This window comes from Impatiens glandulifera, chromosome 6 (assembly GCF_907164915.1).
Source record: "Impatiens glandulifera chromosome 6, dImpGla2.1, whole genome shotgun sequence".
In the NCBI taxonomy this organism is placed as follows: Eukaryota; Viridiplantae; Streptophyta; class Magnoliopsida; order Ericales; family Balsaminaceae; genus Impatiens; species Impatiens glandulifera.
The window spans coordinates 52,812,212-52,826,352 of record NC_061867.1 but is presented as its reverse complement, the minus strand read 5'-3'; the positions used below and the strand labels follow the sequence as shown (position 1 = coordinate 52,826,352).

Sequence of the window (14,141 nt, the reverse complement as noted above, 5' to 3'; positions counted from 1 at the left end):
AGAGAAAAGAAAGAACAGAGTGCAGATACATCTGCTTATGCTTCAGATGGTGAACTGACATATGCTTCTAACTGTCAAGACTCCTGTCTTAGCACATCTTCAAATGAAACAGCATGGATTGTTGACACAGGTGCCTCATTCCATATAACTCCACACAAAGGTTACTTTCAGTCCTACAAAGCTGGTGATTATGGTGAGGTTCGCATAGGTAACAGTGGTGTGTCCAAGATAGCTGGTCTGGGTGATGTTAGAATTGAGACAAACATGGGTTGCTTCCTGACATTGAGAGATTTAAGACATGTTCCTGATTTGAGAATGAATTTGATTTCAGCAGGTAAGCTCGATGATGGAGGATACCATAATGTTTTCAGTGGTGGAGCATGGAAGCTAAGAAAGGGTTCATTGGTTATTGCACGAGGTAAGAAATGTTGTTCCTTATACAAGACAAATTTGAAAATTGTCTATGATGCGGCATATTCTGTTTTAATGGAGTCATCCTCTGAGTTGTGGCATAAGAGATTAGGTCACATTAGTGAAAAGGGGCTGAATGTTTTGATCAAGAGGAATGAGTTGCTGAATCTCAAGGATGCTCATCTTGAAAATTGTGAGCATTGCTTGAAGGGTAAGCATAACAGAGTCTCCTTCAGTAAGTCAAAAGTTGAACTGAAAAAGAATGTCCTTGAATTGGTCCATACAGATGTTTGTGGTCCTATGAAGATTAAATCCATAGGCGGTGCTTCCTATTTTGTAACCTTCATAGACGATGCATCTAGGAAGATTTGGGCTTATGCTATAAAGTCCAAGGATGAGGTTGCAGCAAGGTTTGAGGTCTTTCACAAGCTGGTTGAAAGAGAGACAGGAAGAAAACTAATGAGGGTGCGGTCAGATAATGGGGGAGAGTACATAGGCTCATTTGATGATTATTGCAAAGAGCAGGGTATTCGACATGAACAGACTGTGCCCAAGACTCCACAACAAAATGGTGTGGCAGAGAGGATGAACAGAACAATGTTTGAACGGATGAGGAGTATGCTCTCCCATGCCAAGTTGGCTAAGCATTTATGGGCTGAAGCCATGAGCACTGCAGTGTATGTGATCAACCGTTCTCCCTCCAAGCCATTGAATAATAAGTGTGCAGAAAGCGTCTGGTCAGGTAAAGATGTTAATTATGACTATTTACGTGTTTTTGGTTGCAGAGCTTTTGTGCATGTTCCAAAAGATGAGAGGTCTAAGCTAGATGCAAAAACTAGACAATGCATATTTTTGGGGTATGGTGATGAAAAGTGGGGATACAGGTGTTATGACCCAGTTGATAAGAAGGTTTTGAGAAGCCGGGATGTGGTATTCCTTGAAGATCAGACTATTGAGAATTTTGAAGATGGTGAAAAGCTTGATGCATACATACGTGACCTTTCTGGTCTTGAGTTGTCTCATGATGTTGAGGAGACAAGGCCACATGTAGCTTCAGACTCAGATAGTGATGATGATGTTCCTCAGGGTCAAGCTGTAGGCCATGGAAATGATACTAATACTAAAACTGATCTTGGTGATAATGTTGAGGTTGATTTTGAAGTTCAACAAGAAGATGGAAATCAACAGAATCAACAAACAGAGGTACTTCGGAGGTCTACTAGGGAGAAAAGATCAAGTTCTAAGTATCCTGCTACATAGTATGTTCTTCTAACTGATTGTGGGGAGCCTATATGCTATAAGAAGGCTCTTGAGGATGCTCATAAGAAAGAATGGCTAGCTGCCATGGATGAAGAGATGAAGTTATTGCTGAAAAATGGCACATATGATCTAGTTGAAAGACCAGAGAACATGAAAGTATTACAAAATAAATGGGTGTACAAGATCAAGCAAGAAGGTGATGATAGCAAGACAAGATACAAGACTAGGCTGGTTGTCAAAGGTTTTGGCCAGAGGCATGGAATCGATTATGATGAGATTTTCTCACCGGTAGTGAAGATGACTTCTATCCGGGTGGTGTTAAGTCTAGCTGCTTGTATGGATCTTGAGGTTGAACAACTTGATGTCAATACTGCATTTTTCCATGGTGATTTGGATGAAGACGTTTATATGGAGCAACCTGAAGGTTATAATAAGAAAGGTGAGGAAAGCAAGGTGTGCAAACTTGTCAAAAGTCTGTATGGTTTGAAGCAAGCACCAAAGCAGTGGTATCTTAAGTTTGAGTCGTTCATGACCATCCATGGGTACATGAAGACGTCTACAGATCACCGTTTCTTTGTGCAAAAGTTTGCTTCTAATGATTTTATTATACTTCTCCTATATGTTGATGACATGCTGATTGTTGGGAGAGACAAGCTCAAGATTGCCAAGTTGAAAAAGGATTTGGCTAAGTCTTTTGAGATGAAAGACTTGGGTCAAGCAAGACAAATTCTTGGAATGCAGGTCATTCGTGATCGGGTGAAGAAAAGGCTATGGTTATCTCAAGAGAGATATATTGAGAAGATTCTAAAACGATTCTGTATGGACAAGGCAAAGCCAGTTGCTTGTCCATTGGCTACACACTTGAAAATAAACAAGACAATGTCTCCCAAGGATGAAGAGGAAAGACAAAAAATGTGTAGTGTTCCATATGCTTCAGCAATAGGCAGTCTGATGTATGCAATGGTCTGTACAAGACCGGATATAGCTCATGCGGTTGAAGTACTTAGTCGTTTTCTTTCAAATCCTGGTAAGACACACTGGGAAGCGGTTAAGTGGCTAATGAGATATCTTCGAGGGACCTCCAAATATGCTTTGTGTTATGGTACTGGAAAGTCACATGTTGAAGGGTTTTCTGATTCAGATATGAGTGGTGATATTGACACAATGAGATCAACTTCAGGGTATTTGTTTACTTTTGGAGGAGGAGCTGTATCATGGCAGTCTCGTCTACAGAAATGTGTTGCTTTGTCTACTACAGAAGCTGAATATATTGCCATTACTGAATGTTGTAAAGAAATGAGATGGATGAAAGAATTGTTGAAAGAAATTGGCATTGCACAAGACAGGTTTGTGGTGTTTAGTGACTCACAGAGTGCTATACATGTGAGCAAGAATCCAAGTTTCCATTCACGTTCAAAACACATCCAAAGAAGGTACCATTGGATCCGTGAAGTGCTCGAGAAGAAGGAGTTATACTTGGAGAAAGTGCATACAGATGAGAACGGGTCAGATATGATGACAAAGGGCTTGCCAAGAGGAAAGCATGAGATATGTTGTGCCAAAGCCGGAATGGTTCTGGCAGAAGCGTCACGATGATGAATGTTGACAGCAACATTCTCCCATGGCTCGGAAGGGGGAGAATTGTTGGTGTTCCTTGCCATTATGGGCGGGTTTTTAAATTCCGGGTAATCGGGTCAGGGTTTTCTTTTTAGAAAACGGGTTAGAGTATAAATACTTTTTTTGGGTATTTTTCTCATAACATAGCAAATAGAGAGAGAGTGACTTACAGATCTAGGGTTTTCTGGTTTCCTTCTTCTTCTTGTTCTTTGGCTGATCCAGAGTGAGAGATTGGGGGAACTTTTGATTGTGGATTAGTCCAATCATTCCTAGTGTAATCAATTCTTTCATTTGAGAGCAGGGCATGTAAGTTTCTACTATTGACATTTGTTTGATTTAGTGAAACTTATCCCTCCCGTGGACGTAGGTCAATTTTGACCGAACCACGTATATTGTGTTGTCGTTTATTGCTTTGTGCTATTTCAGTTCTTGGTAATCTCTTAATCGTCATAGACGATTTGGAATCTGATTTGCTACAGGTTTTGATTTCTAAGAAGATCCATAGTTTTGTTGTTGTAAAACCCAACAACAAGATAGTTGTGGGATATAAAAAATGAATGTGAGCTTCAAGTTTGCTGAAAGAATAATAGTCCATGTGTCTGTTACAGTCGCTTGTGAAAAGAGTGTGATTACTAGTCATGTGGTATGAGGCACTAGAGTCGACAATCCATGAACGAGATAAATCTGTAGAGACATGAAAAGCTTGTGAAGTATTTGTCATGGTCGAGGAGGTCCGAGATGAGATTGGATTGTTTGGGTTCTTGTTGAATATGTTATAGAGGATGTCCTTATGTTCCTTGGTGAAAGGAGTGGGACAATACGTTGCGACAATATGACCTTGATGATCTTGAGTAGATTAAGATCGGACAAGCTTCTAATTAGCATGCTTAATTACCATGAATCACCCAACATGCATCTTTGATGTGGCCAAGCTTTTTGTAGTGATCGCAAAAGGGTCCTGCCTTCTTGTTTCTATTGTCCTGGGAGACTTTGATAGTAGTTGGTGACAAATTCTCAACCATGATATAGGCAAGGGTTGAGCCCTCAGTTGCTATCGTAGATGCATAGTCATTCAACATAATCTTCCTTTGACTCTCTTCAAGACACATCATTGAGAAGGCTTCCCAGAGTTTGGGAAATGGTTTAGTGCTAAGAATCCGACCACAAATCTCATCTAGATTTTTGTTGAGTCCCGACATCAATTTGAAGATCCGCTTAGTCTCCACGATTTGAGTGTAAAAGTCTTTGTCTTCTACACACCTCCAATTGTATGTATCATAAAGGTCAATATTTTGCCACGTACGAGACATAGTGTTGTAATAGAGAAACCGATTTCTCCCCTTTCTTGAGATCATGAATCAAACTTTCTATCTCGAATAACTCCGATGTATTTTAAGAATTAGAGTATGTGAGATGTGCATCTCCCAAATATTGGCAATAATGCGACATAGCATAAAGTTGGCACCAACTTCTGTGAACATGAAGTTAATAAGCCACGACCCGCACCATGTTGTCATTGGTTTTCCAGGACCATTATGAAGTGTGTCTTCCTCTTCAGGCTCTTTGGCAACTCCGATGAGGTGATCACCTTTGTCTTTCCTGCAAACAAACATGAGCACGGATTGAGACCATTGCAGATAGTTGTGACCCTTGAGTTTGTAGTTCCGATCATTGAAGAGAACTGGTCTACCTAGTTAGTTGTGAGAGGAGATGTTTGAGTGATGACATTGGAGGGGTACAAATGAGAGGTTTCCATTGTTGAGTCAAAAATCTAATACTTTCTATGACACCATATGGAAATCTTTAAAAAGAGTATAAGAAAAAGAAGAGAATTATTGTGTGTTTACTTGAAAATTAACTACATATTTATAGAAGTAATATTAGTAGTAAAGGAATAATAAAGGAATACTAATAGTCATGACTATAAGAGAAGACAAAACAAACATAGGAACATGTGATTATTAATTGTGACAATACACATTTTAACACTTCCCTCAAGTGCTCAAGTGATACGAGTCAATTTAATTTTAACTTTAAACGCATTAAATAAAAGTGAAAGTTATGATGGTGAGGTGTAATTAAAAGTGAAAGTTATGATGGTGAGGTGTAATGCTAACTTTTTAAATGCAAATTTTATTTGCAATATTCGCGATTAAATGAATAATGAAATTTGTTTTATCTATTCAATTATTTTTTAATAATCTTCTAGATGTTAATTGAATTATAATCAATAAAATTTGTAGGGGATTCCAACACGTCCAAGTAGTGTCAAGTATGAGGGTAACAAAGAGCTCTTTGTGGCTCTCTTTAATCTCTATTGTCTTTTATTTGATTAAATTTATAATAATTTAACAAAATTTCCAACAAAATAATTATTCTTATAATCAATTGAAACCATACTACTTTTAAGGATTCTCACGTCCTCCAATGACAATTCAAGTTAGTTTTATCCAAAAACAAAACAATCATGCAGTCCTCCAATGACAATTCAAGTTAGTTTTATCCAAAAACAAAACAACCATTGCATGAAGAAAATATCATCTCCATGAACCCTAAACTTAATAAGCTACTCTTCCATACCATTTCTTGATCAAATCAGTCTTAAACGAAGGAGAACTATTTCCACCAACTAGACTCTCATAAGTAGTACAACATGAAGAATAATTTGATCCTTCTTCCACCACCCCACTAACACTCTTGAAGCTTGGACTCTCATAACCCTTTTTATAGGTCAATCGCTTCCTAGCAACCGATCCATCCACACTATGTTCCCTTTCCGGTGTCATCGGTCTTTGCCTTGGTGCACTATGCCATCGAGCCTTAGCCTTTGCAGACTCAGTAGCCGCCATGTAGTTAGGCAATGGTGAGTGTTTTTCTTCTCTCGAGTATCGAGGACTCGAAGAACGAATGACTTGAGGTGGAGGCCTCGTTCTTGATGGCGTCGATGAGGCATGGAGAGGAGACGATATGGAGTGTGGATAGCTAAATCTTTGTGGATTGATTAATCTTTGATCTGTTGATGCTCTTCTCATCCATCTATGGGAGCTTAAATCTCTTATTTCACCTTCATTTCCTAAAGATTGATGCCTTTTGCTCTGCAATCAATTATTCATATTTATATGACAAGGGTTATACATTTGATTAATAACTTCAAATTCAATTTTCACTAAAAACACTCTTATTTAAAAATCTGAAAAAAAAGTCGAATTAAAAAAATGTATAGGGTTCAAATTTAAGAACAATAAGAACATGTAAATGTATCATATACTAAGCTAATTGAATGACAATAAAACAGATTAAGATAGAGTGTAATTAGTTAAAGATTATTAATATTTAATTCTAATAATAATAATATTAAGTAAACCTTGGAAACTAATATTTGTTTAAGACAAATCTCTTGCACAATAACAATTTCATTAAAAAATGTAAGTTTATATTGAAAATATTAATTATAAAATTTATCAAATAATCGACATTTTTTTAATAAGGAAGAACTAGCATGACACCTAACCGTCATGGTTCACCGTTTCAAATCAAAGTGTTTTCAGATAAAATCAAACCAATGACATTTTAGTCTTTTAAACCGACTCTTACCACTGGGCTACCTTGGTGGGTTAAAATAATCGACATTTCTATTAAACAAGTTTTTTCCGAAATTCCAATAAAATAAATCAAGCAAACTATCTTATAGGTCATCATTTCGACTAGCTACTTATTGGCTCTACATTCAAATGGTCGTTAAAACCGCCTCATGATTGTGAGAGTTGTATTTCTCGTTTTAGATTAAACAAGATAAAAAAAACATTTTATTCACATGCAAGAGAGCTTAATGACCTGTTTAGATGAGGCCGGGGATAATTGAAATTGTCTTTTGTTGTCATGTAAAATAGCTTTTACCACCTCTTCCTCGACTAGCCGATGTTTTTCTTCCCATTCTTCAGACCATATGCTAATTCTATCTCTTGCCTAAATCATATTCACATAATAAAAAATCCAATTCCTAATGTATAGCTAATAAAAATCACATGATCCTTAATCCATATCTGAAATTGGAAGTCATAATTGTGACTTTCGTGCTAGATTTCCAAAATTCAAAACAAAGAGAAAAAAAAAATCACAAAATCCTTACTTGAATACAACTGGCTACATCGCTAAATGTCGATTCTCCATCTCTAATCGCGCGTCGATTGAGCATTTGAGATTGAACACGAACAAGGGCTTGCATACATCTAAGTGTAGTTTTAGCTTGTTTTCTAACATTATGACCTCTAACAAGAGCTTGTAATTTCACCAATCCTCTCAAAGCTTTCAATGCTCTTCTTGCCTAATTAATTATTACCCATTTCAAATTAACATAAAATTATTATTCACATCCAAAAATAATAAAAACATTTGGGTACCAAAAATCCTCTGAATATGGTTTGAATGGTAATGGCAGCAAGTTCATGTCTTGTAGGCTGTCGAACAAGAACCTCAGCAATGGTTGTCTCTGGTTTGATCATTGGCTTTCGGAACAACCATGTTCTCTTGTCTTTCTTCTATAATGGGTATGAAATGATTAAAAAACAAAATGCAAGATAAAAACATAGTAATAAATTTGGAACCTTTTGTTCTTGATTTTGTTGTTCTTCCTTTCGATTGATGAATGCTCTTTTGATAGCGGCGAACCATGAGGAACCGGGTAACTTCTTCTTCCCCATTGGAAAAAGAAAAAAAAAAGTTGGGATTTTTATTAAAAGCCCGTTTGATGTATTTACAGTTGAGATTTGAGAAAGGTGTAAAATTGCTTTTTGGCAATTGGATGACAGAAAAGAGACAGAAAAGGGACCGGCATGGCAAGTGACTTCGAAAGATGTTAAAATGTGTCATCGATTAATTAAATGGGAACAACAGAGCAGAACGTGACCAACTTTACAATACTTTCTAATTAACTTTTTAACCCATATTTCAGACTTAATTGATTTAATTTGAATGCAAAAGAATTAGTTTGGATTACTACTCAAATTTTTGTTTTGAAAAAGTAGAAGTTACTTCAAATGGAAGTGATCATGAAGTATATCATTATTATAATTTTAAAAAAAATTAAAATATTGAAAGCTAGTATAAGCTTATAAGATGACCGTAAGACATACTAGGTGTGAATCAAATAATAATATTTTTGGTCTTTTTAGAACAATTTTTGTTACTCAAACTAGTTAATTCATTTTTTTACAATTCTAAATCCAACTCCAACTACATTAACTACAACTCCAACTACATTAACTCCAACTCTAACTCCAACTCCAACTTCAACTCCAACTCCAACTCGAACTCGAACTCGAACTCCGATCAATTAAGTAATGTCAAACATCAAAAAAAAATATATCTTAGATATAGTTTTTCCTTATTATTATTTTTTTTTGGTGGGGATTGAAATTGTATTAACTAATGAAAAGTTTAATATTTTTGGGGAACTATGGTGGTGACTGATAATGGGATGAAGAGTCACTTTAGTTGTATCTGTTCTTTGTGAGAAAAGTAAAATTCCAGCTTTATGGTCGGAGATAAAAAGAAGAAAACGATAAAGAAAAAAAAGACTATCAGTTTATCACTGACTCACTCTAGCTATTTCCTTATATGAAGCTATAACGTGCAATTGCATCTCTCTATAATAACTTTTACAATAATATCTCATTTTCTTTATTTCTTAGTGATTTGTTTAATTTTTTTTTTTTTTTGGAATATCACTATGTTTTAGTATGTAATACGAGTCCTTGGTAGTGGTTGAAAAATATGAATTAAGCCGGTTACATATTTGAGTTGTCATCTCTTATTATTTTCGGGTGGTTATATGATTGGAAAGAAATCGTTAAATTTTTAATGAATATAGTAATTCGATACATATTATTCATAATGTTAATATTATGATATTTTCTTATATTTATTCCGTAAAACCGATTGAGTAAGTCGCAGAGTTAGTCGCGTTCTCTTCGAAGATCAATGAACTCGTATTCTTTTTTATTTTCAATATTTTATCGTTATGTTTAAATGATTTATATTTTCAATATTTTAGTTAATAAATTGAATTGACTAAAATCAATTAAAAAATGTTAAGATTATAGTTCAATTTAAAAAAATAACACTTTGTATAATCAAACAAGTTTTAACTCTAAATGTAATTCTAGTGTCAAAAATATGTTCTAAAAGGAGGTTAGATATTTTTTTCTTACCTATGGGCCATCTACGTTAAGGTTCAAGTCCCTGTCATTTTAATTTTTTAATTTTTTTGGATTACCCTAAATAAAAATAAATAAATATATTATTATTATTTAGATTATATTGAATAAATATATAAGTATAGTTGGTTAAATTTTATATTAATTCACATTATGGTGTAAGGATTAAATTTTGTTATTATATTTAAAAAAAATATTTGGGCACGTGGTGGAATGGCCTTAGGTGACAGTTAAACTAGCCTAGCTCGTGATCCAACATTTAGTCAACCAATTAGGGTAGCTTAAGGTAGCTTAAGTGTCGTAATTTACTTTGTAAACTAAATATTTCAAGTTCGATTCACACTAAAAACATTCTTAGTAATGGTGGTCATGTTAGCCATTCCAAGACTAAATTCAGATAAAAAAAAAATGTGATATATAAAAGACTAAGAGGATTACCTAATCGGTTAAAAGTCAACAATTTAATTCTCAACACATTAATTAAAGTAGTCCATTACTTCTTGAGTATTGTAATTAACTTCTAAAATAAAAACTCACATTTTTAAATTTCAAGATTTTAATACATCTATATATAATCATAACTATACACTGATTATATAGTTTTTATTGAGATTCAAAATAAAACTAGAATTTTTCAAAATAAAAGAGATTTTAGTAGTGTAGGTATGTTTCACTTCGAAGTTAAGTAATGAATACCTTTATTTTGATTTGTTGTCATGTTTGTGTAGGTTTTACTTGTTGGCATTAATGCTTTATTTTAATTTTAATTTTTTTTTTCAGTTTTATCGTTTACTTAAACGATTTTTATTTAGATGAAATGAAATTCCTTAGAAAGAGAATGTTCCACTTGATATGTTATAGAACATGAAGCACTAATTAAAAGAACATTATTGAAACTTTCCTTCTTCAAACAAGGACTTTCTAAAGGAAAACTCAAGCTTATAAAAAAGGAGCTTTAAGACATGGAGTTGATTAGGAGCAATACCAAAATAAAGTTCATATACTCAACTTCTTAACAAATATGGTGTCTAAAAACTAAAAGTTATGAGTTCGATTTTCACTAAAAATTGAAATTGTTTTTTTTATATGTTACGACATTACGGGGTAAAGTTTCATTAAAATGCTCTTAGTTAAATTGTGGTGTTAACTTCTTAAATTCTATAAAATAAAAATACAAATAAAATAAAAAGTAATTATAAACCTCTTAAAATCTTATCTATATCATTTGTCTTGTATTGATGGTTGATAAGAATGCCAATATTTTATTTATAGATGGAGCTTGAATTTATAACCGGCTAGATAGCCAAAATCAAATTGGCAAGACTAGGATCAACAATGGAAATGTTACCCTTAAGAAGTTTTATTTAGAACACAAATACAAATGGAAACAAACAATATCAAATTGAAAAATACACAACAATGCCATACAAGGTAAGGAATTGATAAAATAATACCACTTCATGAAAACATAATGGAGCCCTTCTCTAAGAATCCCATTATTTTATTTATACATTTCCATAATTGAGTAGGTAAAGGCAGTGCATTCCAATTTGATCCCAGCAAATCCAGCTTGAGTGGCTAGGATGTGAAATTGCTTAAGGGTTCTCTCCTTTCCTCCATGATACAATGTTAGAGTGATCATATCAGCTTGATAGATGCTTTTCTCGCTTGTTTTGTTATTGAATCCTTCTGGAACTATACCTTCAACCACTATTACTTTCCCATTGGAAGGCAAGGCCTTGTAACAATTCTTAAGCAACTTCAAACAATGTTCATCGCTCCAATCATGAAGTATCCACTGCACAAAGGAAAATAATTTAATTTCACCAACAACTCACATGTTTTAGACTAGATAGAACATTATCGATCACCATTTTTCCATTAGAGAAAAGCTGTAATTTAAAAGTGTAAGGATGTGTTACTGTAATTTGATTTGTGTATTATTCCTATCTCATTTTCGAAAAAAAAAATAGACTAATCAATTAGGTTTTATTTTTCTTAAATATGTTAGCACAACTCTCACAACCATAACTCTGTGCTTTAATCAAAATCTTCTTAGTGTACCTAATATTTTTTTCTCTCTTAAACAAGAATTTGTAACTTAAAATTTGTATTAATAAAGTTGTTTAAAGAAAAGTTTGAAATAACACAAACAAGACCTCATTGACCTAGTAATTTACTTATTATGATCCCATCTTTTGATTTATACTCGGTAATTCTCAACATAAAAGAATAGTACCTCCATTATAATACATTAAGTTTTTGAAAATGTAAACCAAAAATGTTTATAGAAAGTCTTAAACTTGTGATTTGATTGTTGTTTTAACAATTCAACCCTTAGTTTTTTTAAGTGGTCAAGATGTGAAGATTTAGACTCATTACTATGAAGACATTAATTACTAAACTCTACCAACATATTTATTGGTGTTATTATTATGATAAGAATTTGACTCTACCAACATATATATAATTAGATAGTTTACCAAGCATTTAAACTAACCTTCATGAAAATTACATCACCCTTAGGAACACTTTCAAACATATTTCCTTCCACATGTTCCACGCCTGCATAAGTGAAGTGGTATAAAAAGTTAAAATGTATTAAAGTGGGTAATCAAGGCATGTGTTTGATAATTAGAAAATATAGGGAACCAGGATAAGGAGGAGCGTGACAAATGACGTGGGACAAGTCAAAATTAATGCCCTTGATCTTGGGATACATGGTAGTAATTATGTTGAGGGTGGCGCCAAGACCACCAGCAACATCTACAAGTGTCATACTTTCCATGTCTTTGTGGAATCCTCGATAAGCTAGTAGCAACTCATTGATCACGATCTTTGTGTGGTTTATCATCCCTTGATTAAACAATTCATTGAACCTTGGGTGCATACCACCATAATCAAATAAGCTTGCCCCATTTGCCCTATCAAAGGGTACCCCTCCTTCCACCACAACATCTTTCAAGTGATACCTATATAAATATAATATATGATTATTAATATAGTATATCTAGATCACCATTTGTGTAAGAGGAACAATACTAACCAGTTGCCAACAATGACTTTGTCTTGTAACAATGTCATTAATGGTGCAAAGGAAAAACCTTCCTCATTCTTCACAAAATATTTTGCCACAGGGGCCAATCCATATCTTGTATCGCCGTTAGTGATATCCGCGGTTAACACATTAAAGCTAGTTAAAAGGTTGAGTATGCGTTGAAGCACGATGTGTGCAATAGGGTTTTTGCAAGAGATTTCAGATGCAATATCTAAAGGGGACTGCATCACGCCATGACCGGCCTTGGCTATGATCTCAAATATGTCGAGATCAATGGCCGCCTGCATGGTCATGGGCAGTGAGAGTGAGGTAAATAATTGAATGGCATAAGCTCGATTCTCTTCTTCCTCTTCTCTAATACGAAGACCAATATTTTGGGTGCTGTTCTTGGCCATTTGTGTATATGGTTAGCTCTTTTTTTTTGTTGTATAGAAGTGAGTAAGTTTGTATTGAATTGTGAATAAAGGTGATTGTTTATTTATAATAAGAAGTTTAATCACGTAGGGTCATGGGTTCGGACCATTTCAAAAAAATGTTTAATTTAGACTAGTTTGGTATACATTTATTTTATTAAATTTTGTTTTTTATACTTTTTAAGAAAGTTTTCACTTGTCACGTCAAAGTCTCTATTCACATTATCTCAATCTATATGTGTGGATGATATTGCAATAGTTAATAATACATAAGTACATCTCTCTCTAATTTAGAAGCTAGTAAGACTTTTACATGTGAAATTATATAAAATGAAATTGAAAATCATGTCACATGTGACAATTTGTAATGATTTATAATAAAAATAATTAGTTAGTTATACAGTGCTTTCCAAGGCGGCGAAAGATATATATAACTATAAATATTATCGTGCGATTTATACGGATAAAAATATAAATAAAAAAAAATTAATAAAAAAAATTATAATAATATATATTTTAATGTTAATTTTTTTAATAAATCACGAATAATATATTAAAATAAAAAATAAAACACTCTCATTCCACATTTTATTCAATTCGGTAGAACAACTAATTTTCTCACATATTTCATCACATATTTTTTTCAATAAACATATCATCTCGTGACCTTACACTTTTACTTTGGTCAATCAAAAATCTCTCAAACATTACCTAACTATTTTTTACCCTTCCTTTAGTCCATCAATGCTCCATCGACCTTTCATCTCGTGACCTTAAAACACTCAGACTAACCAATCATATTATTTAACATTTATCTACCAAATTAAATCGGATTTCTCATCTCGAGACCTTAACTTTCACTTCAGTTAAACTACTAATTTTCTCGCATATTTTAACCACCAATTTTAATTTCTTTCCCAATCGACCTCTATCTTTACGTTACTTTCACTTCGACTAATAAAAAAGCATCGCATTCGATATTTATCCACCAATCACAATCAACCTCTATTATTTTGAAGACCTTACTCTCACATCATTAAACAACTCATCTTCTCACATATTTTATAATATACATCCCGACATTCTTATTCTCACTTCGGTTAACCATATATCTCATTCCACATTTATCTACCCAAATTGACCTCTCATCTTGTTACCTTACTTTCA

At 33.8% G+C, this 14,141-nt stretch overlaps 2 protein-coding genes across 2 annotated transcripts; both read right to left on the bottom strand.

Moving 5' to 3' along the window:
* Window positions 1-5,663: 5,663 nt before the first annotated feature.
* Window positions 5,664-7,979, bottom strand: LOC124942843 (protein IQ-DOMAIN 17-like). Its single transcript, XM_047483412.1, has 4 exons — window positions 7,689-7,979; window positions 7,418-7,612; window positions 7,123-7,254; window positions 5,664-6,383 (listed from the first exon to the last, which is right to left on the bottom strand). Exons 1-4 carry the CDS (start codon window positions 7,788-7,790, stop codon window positions 5,847-5,849), a joined length of 966 nt encoding a protein of 321 aa, XP_047339368.1. The 5' UTR covers window positions 7,791-7,979; the 3' UTR covers window positions 5,664-5,846.
* A 2,855-nt stretch (window positions 7,980-10,834) lies between these two features.
* Window positions 10,835-12,956, bottom strand: LOC124943868 (caffeic acid 3-O-methyltransferase-like). Its single transcript, XM_047484324.1, has 4 exons — window positions 12,550-12,956; window positions 12,156-12,475; window positions 12,004-12,068; window positions 10,835-11,301 (listed from the first exon to the last, which is right to left on the bottom strand). The coding sequence occupies exons 1-4, from the start codon at window positions 12,954-12,956 to the stop codon at window positions 11,005-11,007; spliced, it is 1,089 nt and encodes a 362-aa protein (XP_047340280.1). The 3' UTR covers window positions 10,835-11,004.
* Between the last annotated feature and the right edge of the window lie 1,185 nt (window positions 12,957-14,141).

Excerpts from the sequence above, each read along its gene's own strand:
- LOC124943868 (XM_047484324.1), bottom strand. The coding sequence starts at position 12,956 with ATGGCCAAGAACAGCACCCAAAATATTGGTCTTCGTATTAGAGAAGAG. Across the intron at positions 12,476-12,549 it reads AAAGTCATTGTTGGCAACTG|GTATCACTTGAAAGATGTTG; the intron begins GTTAGTATTGTT and ends ATATTTATATAG. Across the intron at positions 12,069-12,155 it reads TCACGCTCCTCCTTATCCTG|GCGTGGAACATGTGGAAGGA; the intron begins GTTCCCTATATT and ends TCACTTATGCAG.
- LOC124942843 (XM_047483412.1), bottom strand. The coding sequence starts at position 7,790 with ATGATCAAACCAGAGACAACCATTGCTGAGGTTCTTGTTCGACAGCCT. Across the intron at positions 7,255-7,417 it reads ATGTAGCCAGTTGTATTCAA|GCAAGAGATAGAATTAGCAT; the intron begins GTAAGGATTTTG and ends AATATGATTTAG. Across the intron at positions 6,384-7,122 it reads CCCCGGCCTCATCTAAACAG|AGCAAAAGGCATCAATCTTT; the intron begins GTCATTAAGCTC and ends AATTGATTGCAG.